This window comes from Pseudopodoces humilis, chromosome 3 (assembly GCF_049639895.1).
Source record: "Pseudopodoces humilis isolate 2021_Gansu_Grassland_sample_001 chromosome 3, ASM4963989v1, whole genome shotgun sequence".
Taxonomy (NCBI): domain Eukaryota; kingdom Metazoa; phylum Chordata; class Aves; order Passeriformes; family Paridae; genus Pseudopodoces; species Pseudopodoces humilis.
Window position 1 is genome coordinate 65,727,488 of NC_142202.1, and position 13,425 is coordinate 65,740,912.

General features: G+C 38.0%; 1 protein-coding gene across 1 annotated transcript in view; it reads left to right on the plus strand.

Moving 5' to 3' along the window:
* Positions 1–13,425, plus strand: part of ROS1 (ROS proto-oncogene 1, receptor tyrosine kinase) — a 70,678-nt gene that overhangs the window by 5,372 nt on the left and 51,881 nt on the right. The window contains exons 5-15 of the mRNA XM_088052940.1: positions 1,942–2,002; positions 2,597–2,745; positions 3,986–4,124; positions 4,623–4,824; positions 5,532–5,608; positions 7,921–8,043; positions 9,004–9,188; positions 10,302–10,399; positions 10,935–11,446; positions 12,040–12,252; positions 13,112–13,222. Coding sequence (XP_087909066.1) covers positions 1,942–2,002; positions 2,597–2,745; positions 3,986–4,124; positions 4,623–4,824; positions 5,532–5,608; positions 7,921–8,043; positions 9,004–9,188; positions 10,302–10,399; positions 10,935–11,446; positions 12,040–12,252; positions 13,112–13,222 — 1,870 coding nt within the window. The remainder of the gene's footprint in view (positions 1–1,941; positions 2,003–2,596; positions 2,746–3,985; positions 4,125–4,622; positions 4,825–5,531; positions 5,609–7,920; positions 8,044–9,003; positions 9,189–10,301; positions 10,400–10,934; positions 11,447–12,039; positions 12,253–13,111; positions 13,223–13,425) is intronic.

A 13,425-nucleotide genomic window follows, 5' to 3' on the forward strand; every position in this document is an offset into this window, starting at 1 on the left:
GCACTAAATGGCAGTTTTGGAGTGTAGGAACAGTCCAAGAGGTAACCAAATTACTTTTGTAGAAATATAAAATGAGTGTGGGATTTTGGTGTTTTTGTGTTGGGGGATTTTTTTGCCTCTTTGGTCATGCAATATGCCATTTAAATGTTCTGACTCTGCAGGGGATTTTTTAGGATTACTTTTCCACTGGATCTGACTGACTGACTTGACTACCCACATGTCAGGCATGCACTATGTCACTGCATCCAGAGGATTAGGTCATTGCAGCCTGAAGAGCAAAGGAGTGGGAGTAAAAGTCGGACTTTTTTCTTTGGCATCAGCTCAATTCTGTGGTCTGAATGCACCTTGGGACTGAAATCTAGTAGTATTTCTCCTTCCACCTAGGAACAGGGGATTGCCATTGAATTTCATGGGAATAATCACAAGAAAAGACATCAGACTGTGGCTTATATAGTAACGTTGATGATGGATGGATAAAATATGAGGATTTATTGTTTTCAAGTAGAGCAGCTGGCAAATTTCCCTCAAAATTTAAGGTTAGGAGCTTTAGCAATCCTCTTACCTCAAGCAAAAATTTGATTTATGGTTCAGATTCAGAACAAAAATCAGAAGGTATAACACAACAAAAAACAGATGTTCAGAAATACATGTGTTAAATGAGGCCGAAAGTGTGCAATCTGGGGACACTGCCCCTTAAAACAAATAAATATTAGTCATAAATTAAAGCTCCAGTGTAGATAATTTATATGTGCAAATACCTGAATTTTCACCTGCTAAAAATGGTGATAGTTTAACTGAAAACATTTTATTTCTCTGAATATGAAAATATTGGAAAAACATTATAAGTGCTTGCACTTTGCACTGAATGTCTAGATGTGATATAATGTATATAGGAATATACAGCTAAGCAAGTTTTCAAATCTGTCTTGGTTGCAACTGTGTTGTCTGAAATAACATGTCTTATCAGTTTCCATAGGGTGCTGGAAGTGTGTTTCCTCAAATCATAGGAAGAGCAATTAAAACTTTCCTCACTTGCTATAATGAATTGCTTCTGAATGATCTAAAGTTTGATTATCACTTGAAAGCTCTCTGCTGTATGGAGAAAACTTCAAGACTTTAAAGTCTGAATGAACTTGAAGAATAAAACGAGCCCAAATAAACATCCTGCCTAGAAAAGCTCAAATCACCACTTCTCAAAAGTTTTGGATTTCCAGGAGACTCGATCTTGCATATAATTTTAAAGCTACTGAGACCCACCTAGAACATGTTTCTATTTCTTCTTAAGTTCTTTACATAAAAAGCAGAATGACACATCTTCCCTACCTGAACTGAAAACTTGGGAATTTTCTGTTTTTAGCACATCAGTGTGGAGCTCACTGCCCTGGGGTATTTGTTATGTTTTCAGCCTGTAGGCACAACTGTAACAGAAGGAGTAGCTGCTGAAAAGGAAGGGTGGTTTAGCATGGCTGCTCTTAAAAATTGGTAATTTCAGCTATTTTGAAAATTCACTGGAAATACATTGTAAGAATGTGCCTCATTCATAGGGAATACGTGAAGCAGGAAAGGGTGAAATGTAACATGTGGAATATATTACTAACTAGTCAAAACCTTGTCTTCCTAACTCCATGGTCATCTAAAGTCTATTTCCAACTTTAATGTAGCCCCATGTTCATGCTTTCTACAATGGGACAGTGTGTAAGGAGGAAACCTTTAATTCATGGCCCAGTAAATTGATGAAAAGGCTCTCAAGAAAATCTTTGGAGTGAGTTCATGGTAGTGATATTTTTTAGATTTAATAAAAATATTTCCACAGGGTTTGTGTATCTGCAAAATGTCCACAGAAATTTTATGTTTAAAATGTGTCTGTGTATGTTTAAAACGATTCTGGAAGGAAGTTTGCCTTTACACAAAGCTAACCAGTGGGTTCTGTACCCTACACAGGCAGTTTCCTGTAAGTTTGGCTGTAGCTGTGCAGAGGATGCATATGGAGTTGAAGCATTAAGTAAGTCTGAATAGAGTCCTGTATCCAATTGACAGTCTGATAAATTCATAGTCTTGTTCTATGATCTGGATTTATTTAAAAAACAGGAATGTCTTGAGTATTTTCACTAATCAGAAAACTACCACTCTCTTTTAACAAATACACTGAAGTTCATTTTGGAGTAAAACATTTTTCCCTCTTTCAAGGACATGAGACTTTTTGAATCCAGTCTTAACTGTTTAAGATGATACCTTGGGCCAGTACAGTAATATTGAAACAGTCCCCTTGAAAACCTTTTCAGAAGTCTCTCATGCCTTCTCTACGTTTTTATTCAGAAAAAATTTTACTAAGTAGCTGTAACTAAAAATGTACTTACACAAGTATGGGTTTGTAGTCACAACTGCTTACATTGAACCTGGCCTGTTTCTGTCTGACTTATCAAACTGCCTTTAAAATGCCATGCAAGTTACTCAGCAGCATTTTAATATATTCTTCTATGTGTTTTTATGGGCTTTGCAGCTTTTAGGTGTGTGAGGTAAAAGGTTTATACCTTTGAGATGCAGGGATTACCATGAAATATTTTTTTCTTACTGTTATATTGTATTTTCCCCTCAGACTACTTGAACAAACCTAGTGCACCATTTGCATCTGTCATTGGAAACCACAGTGTCACATTAGGGTGGAAGGAAGCTAACATCTCTGGGGTGAAATATATTATCCAGTGGAAGTTCAACAAGCTCCCTGGTGACTGGAGGTACACAGAGGTAAGGGAGGATACCTCCTTTTACTTTGTAAGGAAATTGGCTTGTCTCTGTTTTTAGGTGTTTTTATTTTTTTTGTTCTGTTTTTGTTGGTTTGTTTGTTTAGAAAAATATTTTTAGGTATATTATGTATATCTATTTCCTGTATATTTCATGTACCTAAGGTGTTAGGTACATGAAAGGTATTTTCAAGATCGTGAGTGGCATGGGGAAGCTGAGAAGGAGTGGATTATTCCCCATTTCTTCAACTTTCAATAAGAACTAGGGACCTTGATGGAAACTAGCAGGTAGCAGGTTCAAAACTAGCAAAATGTATTTTCTCACTGAATGGGTAGTTGAAATTTTCAGTGCTTCCTGGCATGTGTGGATGGTAAATTGCTAAAATTAAACTCCTGAATATTAAAATTGCTAAAATTACTAAATGGGGTTTGAAAAGTGACTGGAAAAATTAGCAGAAGAAAAAATTGAGTTCTACTAAATGCAAATATTCCCATTGTTTCATGTTGAGCCATGCTTGTGAAATGCCAGTGAGAGTATTCAGAAGAAGAATGGCTGTAGGCTTTCTTTTTTTTTTTTTTCCTAATACTTCTCCCTAGAGAATTTTTTTTTTTTGCTTCTTGTCAAAGCACAGTACTTGGCTAGAAAGACCTTTGTTCTGACTCAGTAGAGTTATTCTCATAATTTGTTCTTTTGCGTCATCTGTACACTTGTTATCTTGCCATCATCTCTATCGGATCAATTTACAGGGCATGACAAGTTGGTGCCACAAATCAAAGGTAAAGATAATTTGCTAAGCAGGGAGTTACTCTGAATGAATCATTGATGAAATAATAGGAAGCAATTACTTCAGGCAATAAATATTTCAGTGTAACCAGGATCCTTTGTATCTGAAACTTGCAGTATATATTTAAAATACATAGCTTGTAATATTCTACTATTTTAGTTTGGTTTTTTTTTCTTTTTTCTTAAAATTTACTATTGCATCAATCCCCCTGCTCATTGTTGAGATTTGGTGCCATGTTCTGAAGAAAGAGAAGAGAAAATGTTCTAAAGAGATGGAAAATCAAAGTCTATGCTGCAAATAACTTTCAGAATTTCCTCTTAATTAAATTTGGAATGCTGCCCTTTTTTATCCTGAAATATGTATGTTGTTGTATGAGGCCTCTTTTGCCTTCATAAGATCCTACATAGTAGCTGCAGCTGGAGGAAGGAAAAGCTCAATTGTGTTTGTAAATTAATCTAGGTAGTATCTGAAACTTCATATACCGTCAAAGACCTGCAGGCCTTCACAGAATACGTGTTTCAAGTAGTTTGGATCATTACATCTCAGCTGCAGCTCCATTCTCCACCTAGTCCCAGCTACCGGACACGTGCTTTTGGAGGTAATGAGTTGCACTATTAATTCCATCTTCCAGGACCTTAATAGAAACATTTGGGTTTCATTGCTGTTTCTTTGGCAGAAAACATCGGTGCCTAATCTTCAGACCCATGTGTATGTCGTCTCTTGGGTAGCTGCAGAAGACCAAACTAAAAAACTATAGGTTCTTTTTGTTTGACCTAGAAGATTTAGGGCTTCTCCCTGGTTTTGGTTTTAAAAGCAAGCACAGAAAATTACTTGGTCAAAATAGTGCAGGCACATGGGGTACTTTTGGACATAATTATGCATATATTTGATTGAAACACAGTCCTGTTTTCCTGGACATTAAAAAAAACCCTGAAATGTTGCTGAAATGTTAACTGTCCCTAATAATATTTATTGTATAATAATAAATTTATATGTATAAATGAATTTGCATGTGTAAAACCTAAAAATATATTTAAAAATGAAAAACAGTTAATGTATTCATCAAATCCTGGACTCAGATATCTCTGTCTTGCAGTTCCTGCAACAGCTCCTGTCATTAAAGACATACAGAGTTCAAGTCCAAACACTGTTGAAGTTAGCTGGTCTCCACCACTTTTTCCGAACGGATTGATTAGTGGATATAACTTACTCCTGACCAGTGAAAATCATGAATTGTTGAGAGCCTCAAGAGGGCACAGCTTTCAGTTCTACTCCACCTTCCCAAACACCACTTACAGGTACAAAAAGAAAAGATAGCCAACGTGGCCAGGTATGAGGTCACACTTCTTGCCCAAGTAGCCCCGAGTATGCCTTAATACCTGCATTACCTGCCTTAATAATTCTGCACAATTATGCTATTTTCTTACATTCTTGCCAAAAGCAAGGACACCTTCCTTGAGGTAACAGAGTTCTCCTGGGTAACTTGGCTGCTTTTGCAGAAGTCAGATGGTGAGGAAGGAAAAATAACTTGATATGGGGCTGGGAGGCTGAATTTTCTTAGCTGTTATTTTTAATTCTTCTAGGCTTGTGTGGCATGTTTTTAGTATAGCAGGAGAAAGATAGAGCAATCTTCTGTAGTCCTTTAAGCATCTGGAAAAATTATTTAATTTTTATTAACCACAAAGGTCTGCATTCTACTTGCACTGGTAAATACAGATCTTCCTTGAAGATTTAATTTCATTTTGAAATGAAGTTGAGTTGTTCTTCTGAGTCTGAAAATTTATTTTGAATTGCAACTTAGAAGATTCTGTTGTTCTGCCTTTGGGAAATTCAGACTTTGGTTGGTTTTGTTTTTATTCTAAATTTTCCCAGAGCATCATAGTTAAACAGGCATTTTCTGAAAGTCAAGCACTTCTATAGCAGCTTCCCTACTTGATAAAATGTTTTTAGGTAATCTTTCAAAAGAAACCCACCAACCAAAGCCTGTCTCTTTGGTGTACCCTAGGTTCAGTATTGTGGCTGTCAATGAGGCTGGTGCTGGACCCCCTGCCGAAGCCAACATCACAACACCCGCATCCAAAGGTACAAGAGTAGCAGAGTCCTTATCACCGCCTGTTCCTGGGGACAAGCTCGTGTTCCTTGGCCTGGCCCCTACCTGGCAGAGGACACAAATATTTAGACTGTGAAGGTGTCAAGGAGTTGGGCACTGAGGGGTCAGTAGCACATCAGAGAGGGTCCTGTTCTTCAGCTGTGGACATGTTAAGGCAGCACAACTGGTAGGCCCAAACAGGTCCACATTACAAATGAAAAACACCACAGTGGTCTGAGGCAGCGACTGGAAAAAACATAATTCCATTTTCTAGATGAGATTTTAACAGCCATCTGACAAATACATTTCTTCTAATATAAGACACTTAACATGAAACTCTTTTGTCAAAAATTCTCAATTATCTCAAGCCATATATGTGAAATCATACCAATTTATTTTGCTCCTTCATGGAGGCATTTATTTTACTATATCAACTAATTAATATTGAAGGTAATGATGCACTATAGCTATTGCTCAAATAATTGCAGAATTATTAATTAATTGGCAGAGAAAGATACACGTTGAGACAGAACACAAATAAGAGTGAAATCGATGTTATGGAAATGTTCTTTTAGGAAACAAAATAAGACTTCCCTTCTTGTGAAAAGATTCAGTTGTCAAACACCTGGAAATGCTTCAGTTTTATGAAAACACTCCAAGACTGTCTCTGAATTGCCAGTTTTCTGCTATTGGTTAGAGAAACTGAACTTGCTTCTCTAGTGCTTTCTAAAATATTACTATTTTTTTGTGTGTGTGTGTGTATTAGCTCAGACACACTGATATTTCCTTACTTGACAACTCCACAGAGGTTTGCTCTAGGGTTGGCTGACCCTGAGTCATAAGCATTTGTGCCATTTTTGAAAAGCTCAGACTGTGTTCATTACATCTATCCAATGGCCAAGCAATTAATTTAAGGTAGAAAACAAATGAACAAACAAACCCTATCACCCCCCAAACTCCACCCTATGGGGGTGGGGAACCACCAAACCCCCCTTATTAGTCACCACATAAAATTTCAGTTGTTTTCCCCTAAATTGCACAGGCACATGCTTTCTCTCTTTGCTAACGTGAGCGGGGGCAGCCCTTCCTCATGCACCATGTCCAGAGGTGGTGTTACTGCATCAGGCACTGAGCTGTGTAGGTCTGAGCCCCGAGAAGAGTCAGGGAAAGAATCTGATTGCTGCTGTAGATTGCAAGAAATGTTACTTGAAAAGAGATAAAGAGGCAATATTGGCCTCTTGTACTCCGCTCTGAAGGCATCATTATTGAAATTACTCACAGTGTGTGCATCATGTGAGAAATACATGCAGTTCAATCTATGCAGATTATCTGGAAATAAATTAAGACAGCATTTGATCACAGTTTTGTGATATCCATATGAGGAAATGATATCTGATTGCAGACAGCTGCTTAAACTGGAGAGGATTAAAAAAAGGGAAGGATTGTTTGCCAATGGAAATTAGCCAAAATCATGCTCAAAATAATACATCATCTTTAAGAGTGAAGGTAACAATCAATTTAGCGGGGTGTGTGCTAGATTTCCAAGGATTTGAGATTCAGAAGTGAGGCAAGTTATCTTACCCAGGGCTATGTATAGGCCAGACAGAAGGTACAGATTTACTGTTTGCAGAGGTTTTGATGTAAATTACTTGGGCCTTTATAAGCATGAAGTTAATGTGACTAAACTATCCTTGTTGACTTTAAATTCTGTGACTTTATTAGAAAAAAAAAATTAGTAAGTTTATCACATTTGAAGTAGATGATATTATCCCATTATCATCTTTATCTGTAATAAGTACTCGTTTTTTGAATAAATCACTAATCATTACAACAAAACACATGACATACATGGACTTGCCTTACTTTTCTCCCTCCAGCTGTGGGATAATATTCTAGTTGGACTGGGGTTTTCAAAGAAGTTCAGAGGGGTTAAATATCCTGTTTCTGCTGGATCTTGAAGTCATGTGTGCCTTCATTTCCTCGAGTCAGTAAGGCTTCATTTGCTTCAGTTTACTTTCCCACGCTAGGGAACTGACTATTGTTGCAGGAATGATGACGTGAAATTCACGTGGTGTGTTCCCACTCTCTGTGAGGAGCCAGAATCAACTGCTATGGTGAATAATTCCGTATACTTTCAACACTCAAAGAGTTTAAGTTTTGGTCTGTCACTGCTAATGTAAAAATATATTCATAGGTACATACATACAGACGTTTGGGTACATGTGCATATGCATGTCTGTTACTGAAGTATCTAAGTTAGCAACATGCTGCTGTCATCTAAATTCTGAATTTTTCTGTTTGCTAGTTAAAGAAAAAGCAGTGTGGCTCTTTCTGTCCAGAAAAGAGTCTTTAAGGAAGAGATACACAGAACACTTCCTCGAAGCTGCTCAGTGCCTGCCAAATGGTGCTATACTCCACAACATCACAGGTAAAATCAGATTGGGCTCTCTCCTTTTCTGTCAAGTGCAACCAAGACCTCTTTTCACCAAGGACAGAATTCACCTCACATAGCTTGAGACAGTATCTAGTCTCCCTTTATAGTCAATCAGGAGAAATAGGAACTTTCAGGGCCTGATTTGATGTATTTGAAGTGACAGGCATTAGGAAGAGAAAAATCGTTCCTCCCAGTGCAAATTTTTCTTCACTGTATCTAGGCAGCTGGTTAATTTTTTACATTGTAGGTATCTAAATTGAGGTAATATGAATCCATCTTTCCCTGCAATTAATATCTACTTTTTCTCAACAGGAATATGGGGAAATGAAGTGGTTCAAACTTCTGAATAAAATAATGCCAAGTGTTAAAAGAGAATGCTATTGTGTTAGCATACTGATGAGGCATTTAGTAGACAAAGTCACCAGATAACCAGATTATCTCAAATTACTCACCACTCTAACGTTTCTTATCTACACTGTCCTTGGTGACACTGTGGAAATCTGAGTTTATCTACCAAATTTCACAGAGCCACAAAGGCTCTAGAGAAAGAATGTTGCCACTGACTAAATAGCCTTTGATAGTGCAGAGGTGGCACAGATTATCTCGAGATTGAATTCTAGAGTGAAAGGTGCTTTGTGAGGTGCCAGTTGCATCTGTTTGACCTGTAGAGGGGCAATCAGTGTCGGTTTGCATATTACATGTCCTCTCATTGTCTGATTACCTTTCTGAAGGGCAATTCTCCATAATAATGTCACTTACATAGCACGTGGGAATGTTTCCTTATTATCTGAAAGAAGACTAGAAGTGAGGAGAAAAAACAGTTAACTTTTCTCTGACAAAGACGATGTTGGGTTGCAGACTGAAAAGTACATATTTTTAAGGCAAGTAGAATAATTAACTGATAACTGAAACTTTTTTTGTATTATCTATGTGCACATATCTTTCTGTTTTTAGGAATTTCTGTGAATATTTATCAGCAAGTTGTCTATTTTTCTGAAGGGAATTCTATCTGGGAGAAAGGAGTTGCAAATATGTCTGATGTATCTGACCTAAAGCTCTTTTATGCTGGCTGGGGAAATATTGTATCCATCTCAGTAGACTGGCTTTACCAGAAGATATACTTTGTCATGAATGAAAAGGTAAAAGTCTAGCACTTAATTAATTTCTTGCTTAATTTGAACAATTACATGATTAATTTTACATGAGAAAATACGATTTATGTATAGATATGTATGCACAAATTATAATTACAAAAATATATTTTAATATAACATTAATATTCACATATTTTATAATTTGAAAAAGAAGAAAGGCTTAACTATCAGGTCATATTTAAAGTAAATACCCTATGTGGAACTCTGGCTCCTGGCCTTATTTTTCTCCTTAGGATAGAACTGTTTTGTTTTTAATTTGTTTTTGAGACTGACTTCACACCCTCCTCTTATTCAGTATAGGCACACTGTTTCTCTTGGTTACCCATCTACTTTGCTCATTCATCCACTCTGCCTCAGGAAGGTGGTCAGATAATTAGATAGTGATTTTATTGTCTGTCATAATTGACAAAATATGTTAAGTGTTTCATACAATGGCAGCAGCTCAGATTGTATCTGCTTCAGTTTGAAGTAAAAACGGAGATGGCAACCCTGCACTGGATTTCTTACTCGTAAAACATCAGTTACACTAAGTCAGATTTTGCAGGTACCCATGTAATCCTCTAATGTACAGAGGACTAGAAACTCGCCCATAATGGTTAGTGGGGGATTTTTTTTTTTTAATCCTCTTGCCATGTCTGAGTTTTTACTTACTGCACAGGGAACAGGGAGCAGGAAAAGCAGTAGTGATAGAAAGATACAAATGAGCTGTAGATGAGCAGACCAATGGCAGAGATTTCTGAATTCCAAGGTATTGCTTCCAGGATCAGAAGAGCACTTCCCTTCCCTGCCAGATGATTTTCAAAGTACGGTTTGCCTATAATCCTCCAAATTGAGTACAGGCAGTTGGATATGCAATTTTCCCTCCAGCTTAGAGATATGACTGACAGCTGCAGGGTAAGCTGTCATGGCTTTGTGCTGTCGTGGCTTTGTGTACACGGTTATACGTGGCTGACTGAACACTCAGGAGCCCAGAAGGACCTAGGACTGTGAGCGAGGTGTTTCGCTCTCTCCATCCCCTGAAGCAATCTCGGGTCAGCTTGTCTGCTCATTAGCCAACACCCTATGAATGCATCACCTGCTTTTCTTCTCATTCCCCAGATACATGTCTGCCATTTAGAGAACTGCACGGTAGCTGAAGACATCACTCCTCTTTTCGTGACATCCCCTAGGAAGGTTATAGCTGATCCCTATAATGGGTAAGTGAACTCTTTTGAGTGCTTGGTGACAAAGATGCTATAAAGCTCCTCTCTAATTTTCTCCACTTCATTAGTCATCTAGGTTTCTGTTTCAAGCACTTAAGTTAACAAAATAAAAGTGCAATTGGCAACAAATAGCAAGCTACAAAACAATTGGAACAAGAAAGGTGCCATGCAGTATTGTTTCCTGCATTTTCTTCTTTACGGCGTTAGCAGAAGAGATAAAGATTTTTCAATACAGAAATTTGAGTTTCAGAAATTTCATGCTTTTATGAATATGAAGTTATATGAGTTTTAAATGTTCATGCTTAGCATTTAAGGTATTATAGAAGAATATTCTCCAATAATCTGCTATGCAAATTTCCAAAAGGTAAAAACTGATGTGTCTGCTCCCCCAGCGTATATATACTAATAGTACCAAAAGCATTTTTTTATTGTGCATAAAGACAGGCACATGTCTTAAATGCTAAAATATTTGTGGCTTGTCTACAGACTTGCACTGTAGTTATTTGAGTTTATTTTGGTCTATGGCCAGTTATATTTTCTGTCTCCTGGAGGATGGAATATACAGAGCGAACCTTCCACTCTTTCCTGGCGCTGCCTCCACAGCTTCACCAGTGGTGAGATCCAGTGTTCTGAGAACCTTCACAATCAACTTCCAATCTAAGAGACTCATTTTCTTCAACAAAACAGAACAGGCCTTTGTGTCAGGTTTTCTTGATGGTTCAGAGTTTCACACGCTGCGGTCACACGTGCCATTTAATGACATGGAGAGCTTTGTTTATGAGGATAACACATTTACAGTCACAGATAGCTCGGCAGTTTTCCATGAGGAGGTCTCTCCAGCGGGAGGTTCTAGCTTCAATGAGTACATTGTGGATTGCAATTTGGTGTACCCAGAGTACTTTGGCTTTGGCAACTTGGTTTTCTATGGGCCACCAACTCAGCCCTTTCCTTTACCAACTGCTCCTCGTCTTGTCACGGCTCTGTTTGGATGGGACCAAGCTGTGATCAGCTGGAGGCCACCTGAACCTGCCATTGGAACCAGTAAGTTCAGCTGATTTCCCTAGTGATCCACTCCTTTCTAGAGAAGTAACTTTCTAGCTTCCTTTTTCTTGATTTGGGCTTTAGTGACTTCAACAGCAGATCCTGATGGAAGTTATGGAGTTACCTCTGAAAAATTTAGCCCATAATTTGCCAGTAAAATAGCTAAATTGTCTGTCTAAATCAATAGAAGTTTGTGTTGGCAACTAATCTGTTCCCTGCAAGGATTTTAAGCAAAGCTTGATCTTAAGTATGTTATGGAGTAGCAGTAATGCTGGATACTGATATCACACAGGAGATGCATGGCAGAGATGTAATGACTTTTGATCAGTGACTGACTGTGCTATGGTTTCTACCCTCTGTGCATGTGTCTTTGAATAGGAAAAAATTACTTGGCCAGGGAAAATTTTTTGTTCTGATTGCATTCTTCTTGGGGGATTGAAGCATGGGGGCAGAGGGGAAGAGTGTAGATTTTCTTAATTCCACTGATATTGGCATTTTTAAGAGGAGTCTCCAATATACATCTTTCTCAAAGGATGTGTATCACCAGTTACAGCCATTTACTCTGTAATAACACGATTATTTGCTTCACACAGGTTTATCTGCTTGGCAGAACTGGACCTACGATGTGAAAGTGTCACCCCAGCACTCATTTGAAGAGGAATGGGTTGTCTCAAATATTAGTAACACGAGGCTTACAGTGAAAGGAATGGCCAGCTTCACAGCATATGAGGCGTCAGTCAGAGCTGTGTCTCCTGCTGGTGCAGGGCCATGGTCAGAGTCATTTAGAGGTACAACTTTAGAAGAAGGTGAGAATTGCTTTGTCACACAGGAAAAATGAAGAACAAAGTGTGTATAAATCTTTCCACCCAGTGAGGCACACACTTTGGGCAAAGACTGCAAAATGAAGGGCACAAAAAAGAGATTTTCTTAGAAATATTAAAGAATACAGGATAAGTAAATTTGCTTTTAGTTAAAGCAGTAAGATTCTCCAACTAGAATAATGATATTAAATTTTATTTATGCATTATTACTGGTACTTATCTACATTTTTCTAATGCAAATACTCTATCAAAAACATTATTTGATATGGTAAAAGAGGTGTTATCCCTTTCCATTGCTCTATAAAGAACTTCTTGTGATGAAGTGGTTTGTGCAGTGCCCTGAGTGTCAGTGGCAATTTGTGGAAAAGTGCAGCTCACCAAATGCTGAAAATTCTTGGTTTGAGCATAGATTATCAGAGGATATGGATTTGTGCAAAATGTCTGAGATTTCCATGTCTTTGGAATGTTTTTTTAAACCTAGTCCACCCAAATTAATGTGTGTCTGAGGGGAAAATAGCTTCCCGTTTAGGGCACTGGACTGACTTAGGGGTGACTTTTACCTGACTTTGATAAGGACAGGTCCAAACCCACAATGTTTTTTTCAGCATCTAATACAATTCCAAATTGCCTTATAGCTCCTTATCTGAACCTACCCTGAATGTCTGAGTTTCTCAAATTATGACATTTTCATGCATTTCTTCTTTGTCCTTTATTCCTCAGGACAGGGGCAGTTTTAAAGGCACTTTTGTAACTTTCCAGAAACAGGAACCACTGCTATTGAAATAGAAATACTATACATAAATTGCTTGTTGGTGTGCACAACTGCAGTTTTCTTCCTTTGCAGCTGAAGAGGAGCCCTATATGTTGGCTGTGGGGCCTGAAGGTCTCTGGAAGCAGCGACTGGACAGCTACAGGCCAGGAGAACTCCTCTATCCTCATATAAGAAATGTTTCAGGTACATGCTAAACAAATCGCATGCTGCTGCTACAGGCTTTTTTGGCATTTATTAGCTCTCCATAAATTTCAAGTGTTCTCTAGACTTGAATGTGCAGGGCAGTACAGCAGCTTTACTGAGCTGACCCTTTGGGTTCATCCCCTTTCTTCTATTTTATCAGTCAAATTAGTCCTTACTGAAACACTTCTGACATGACCACAGTT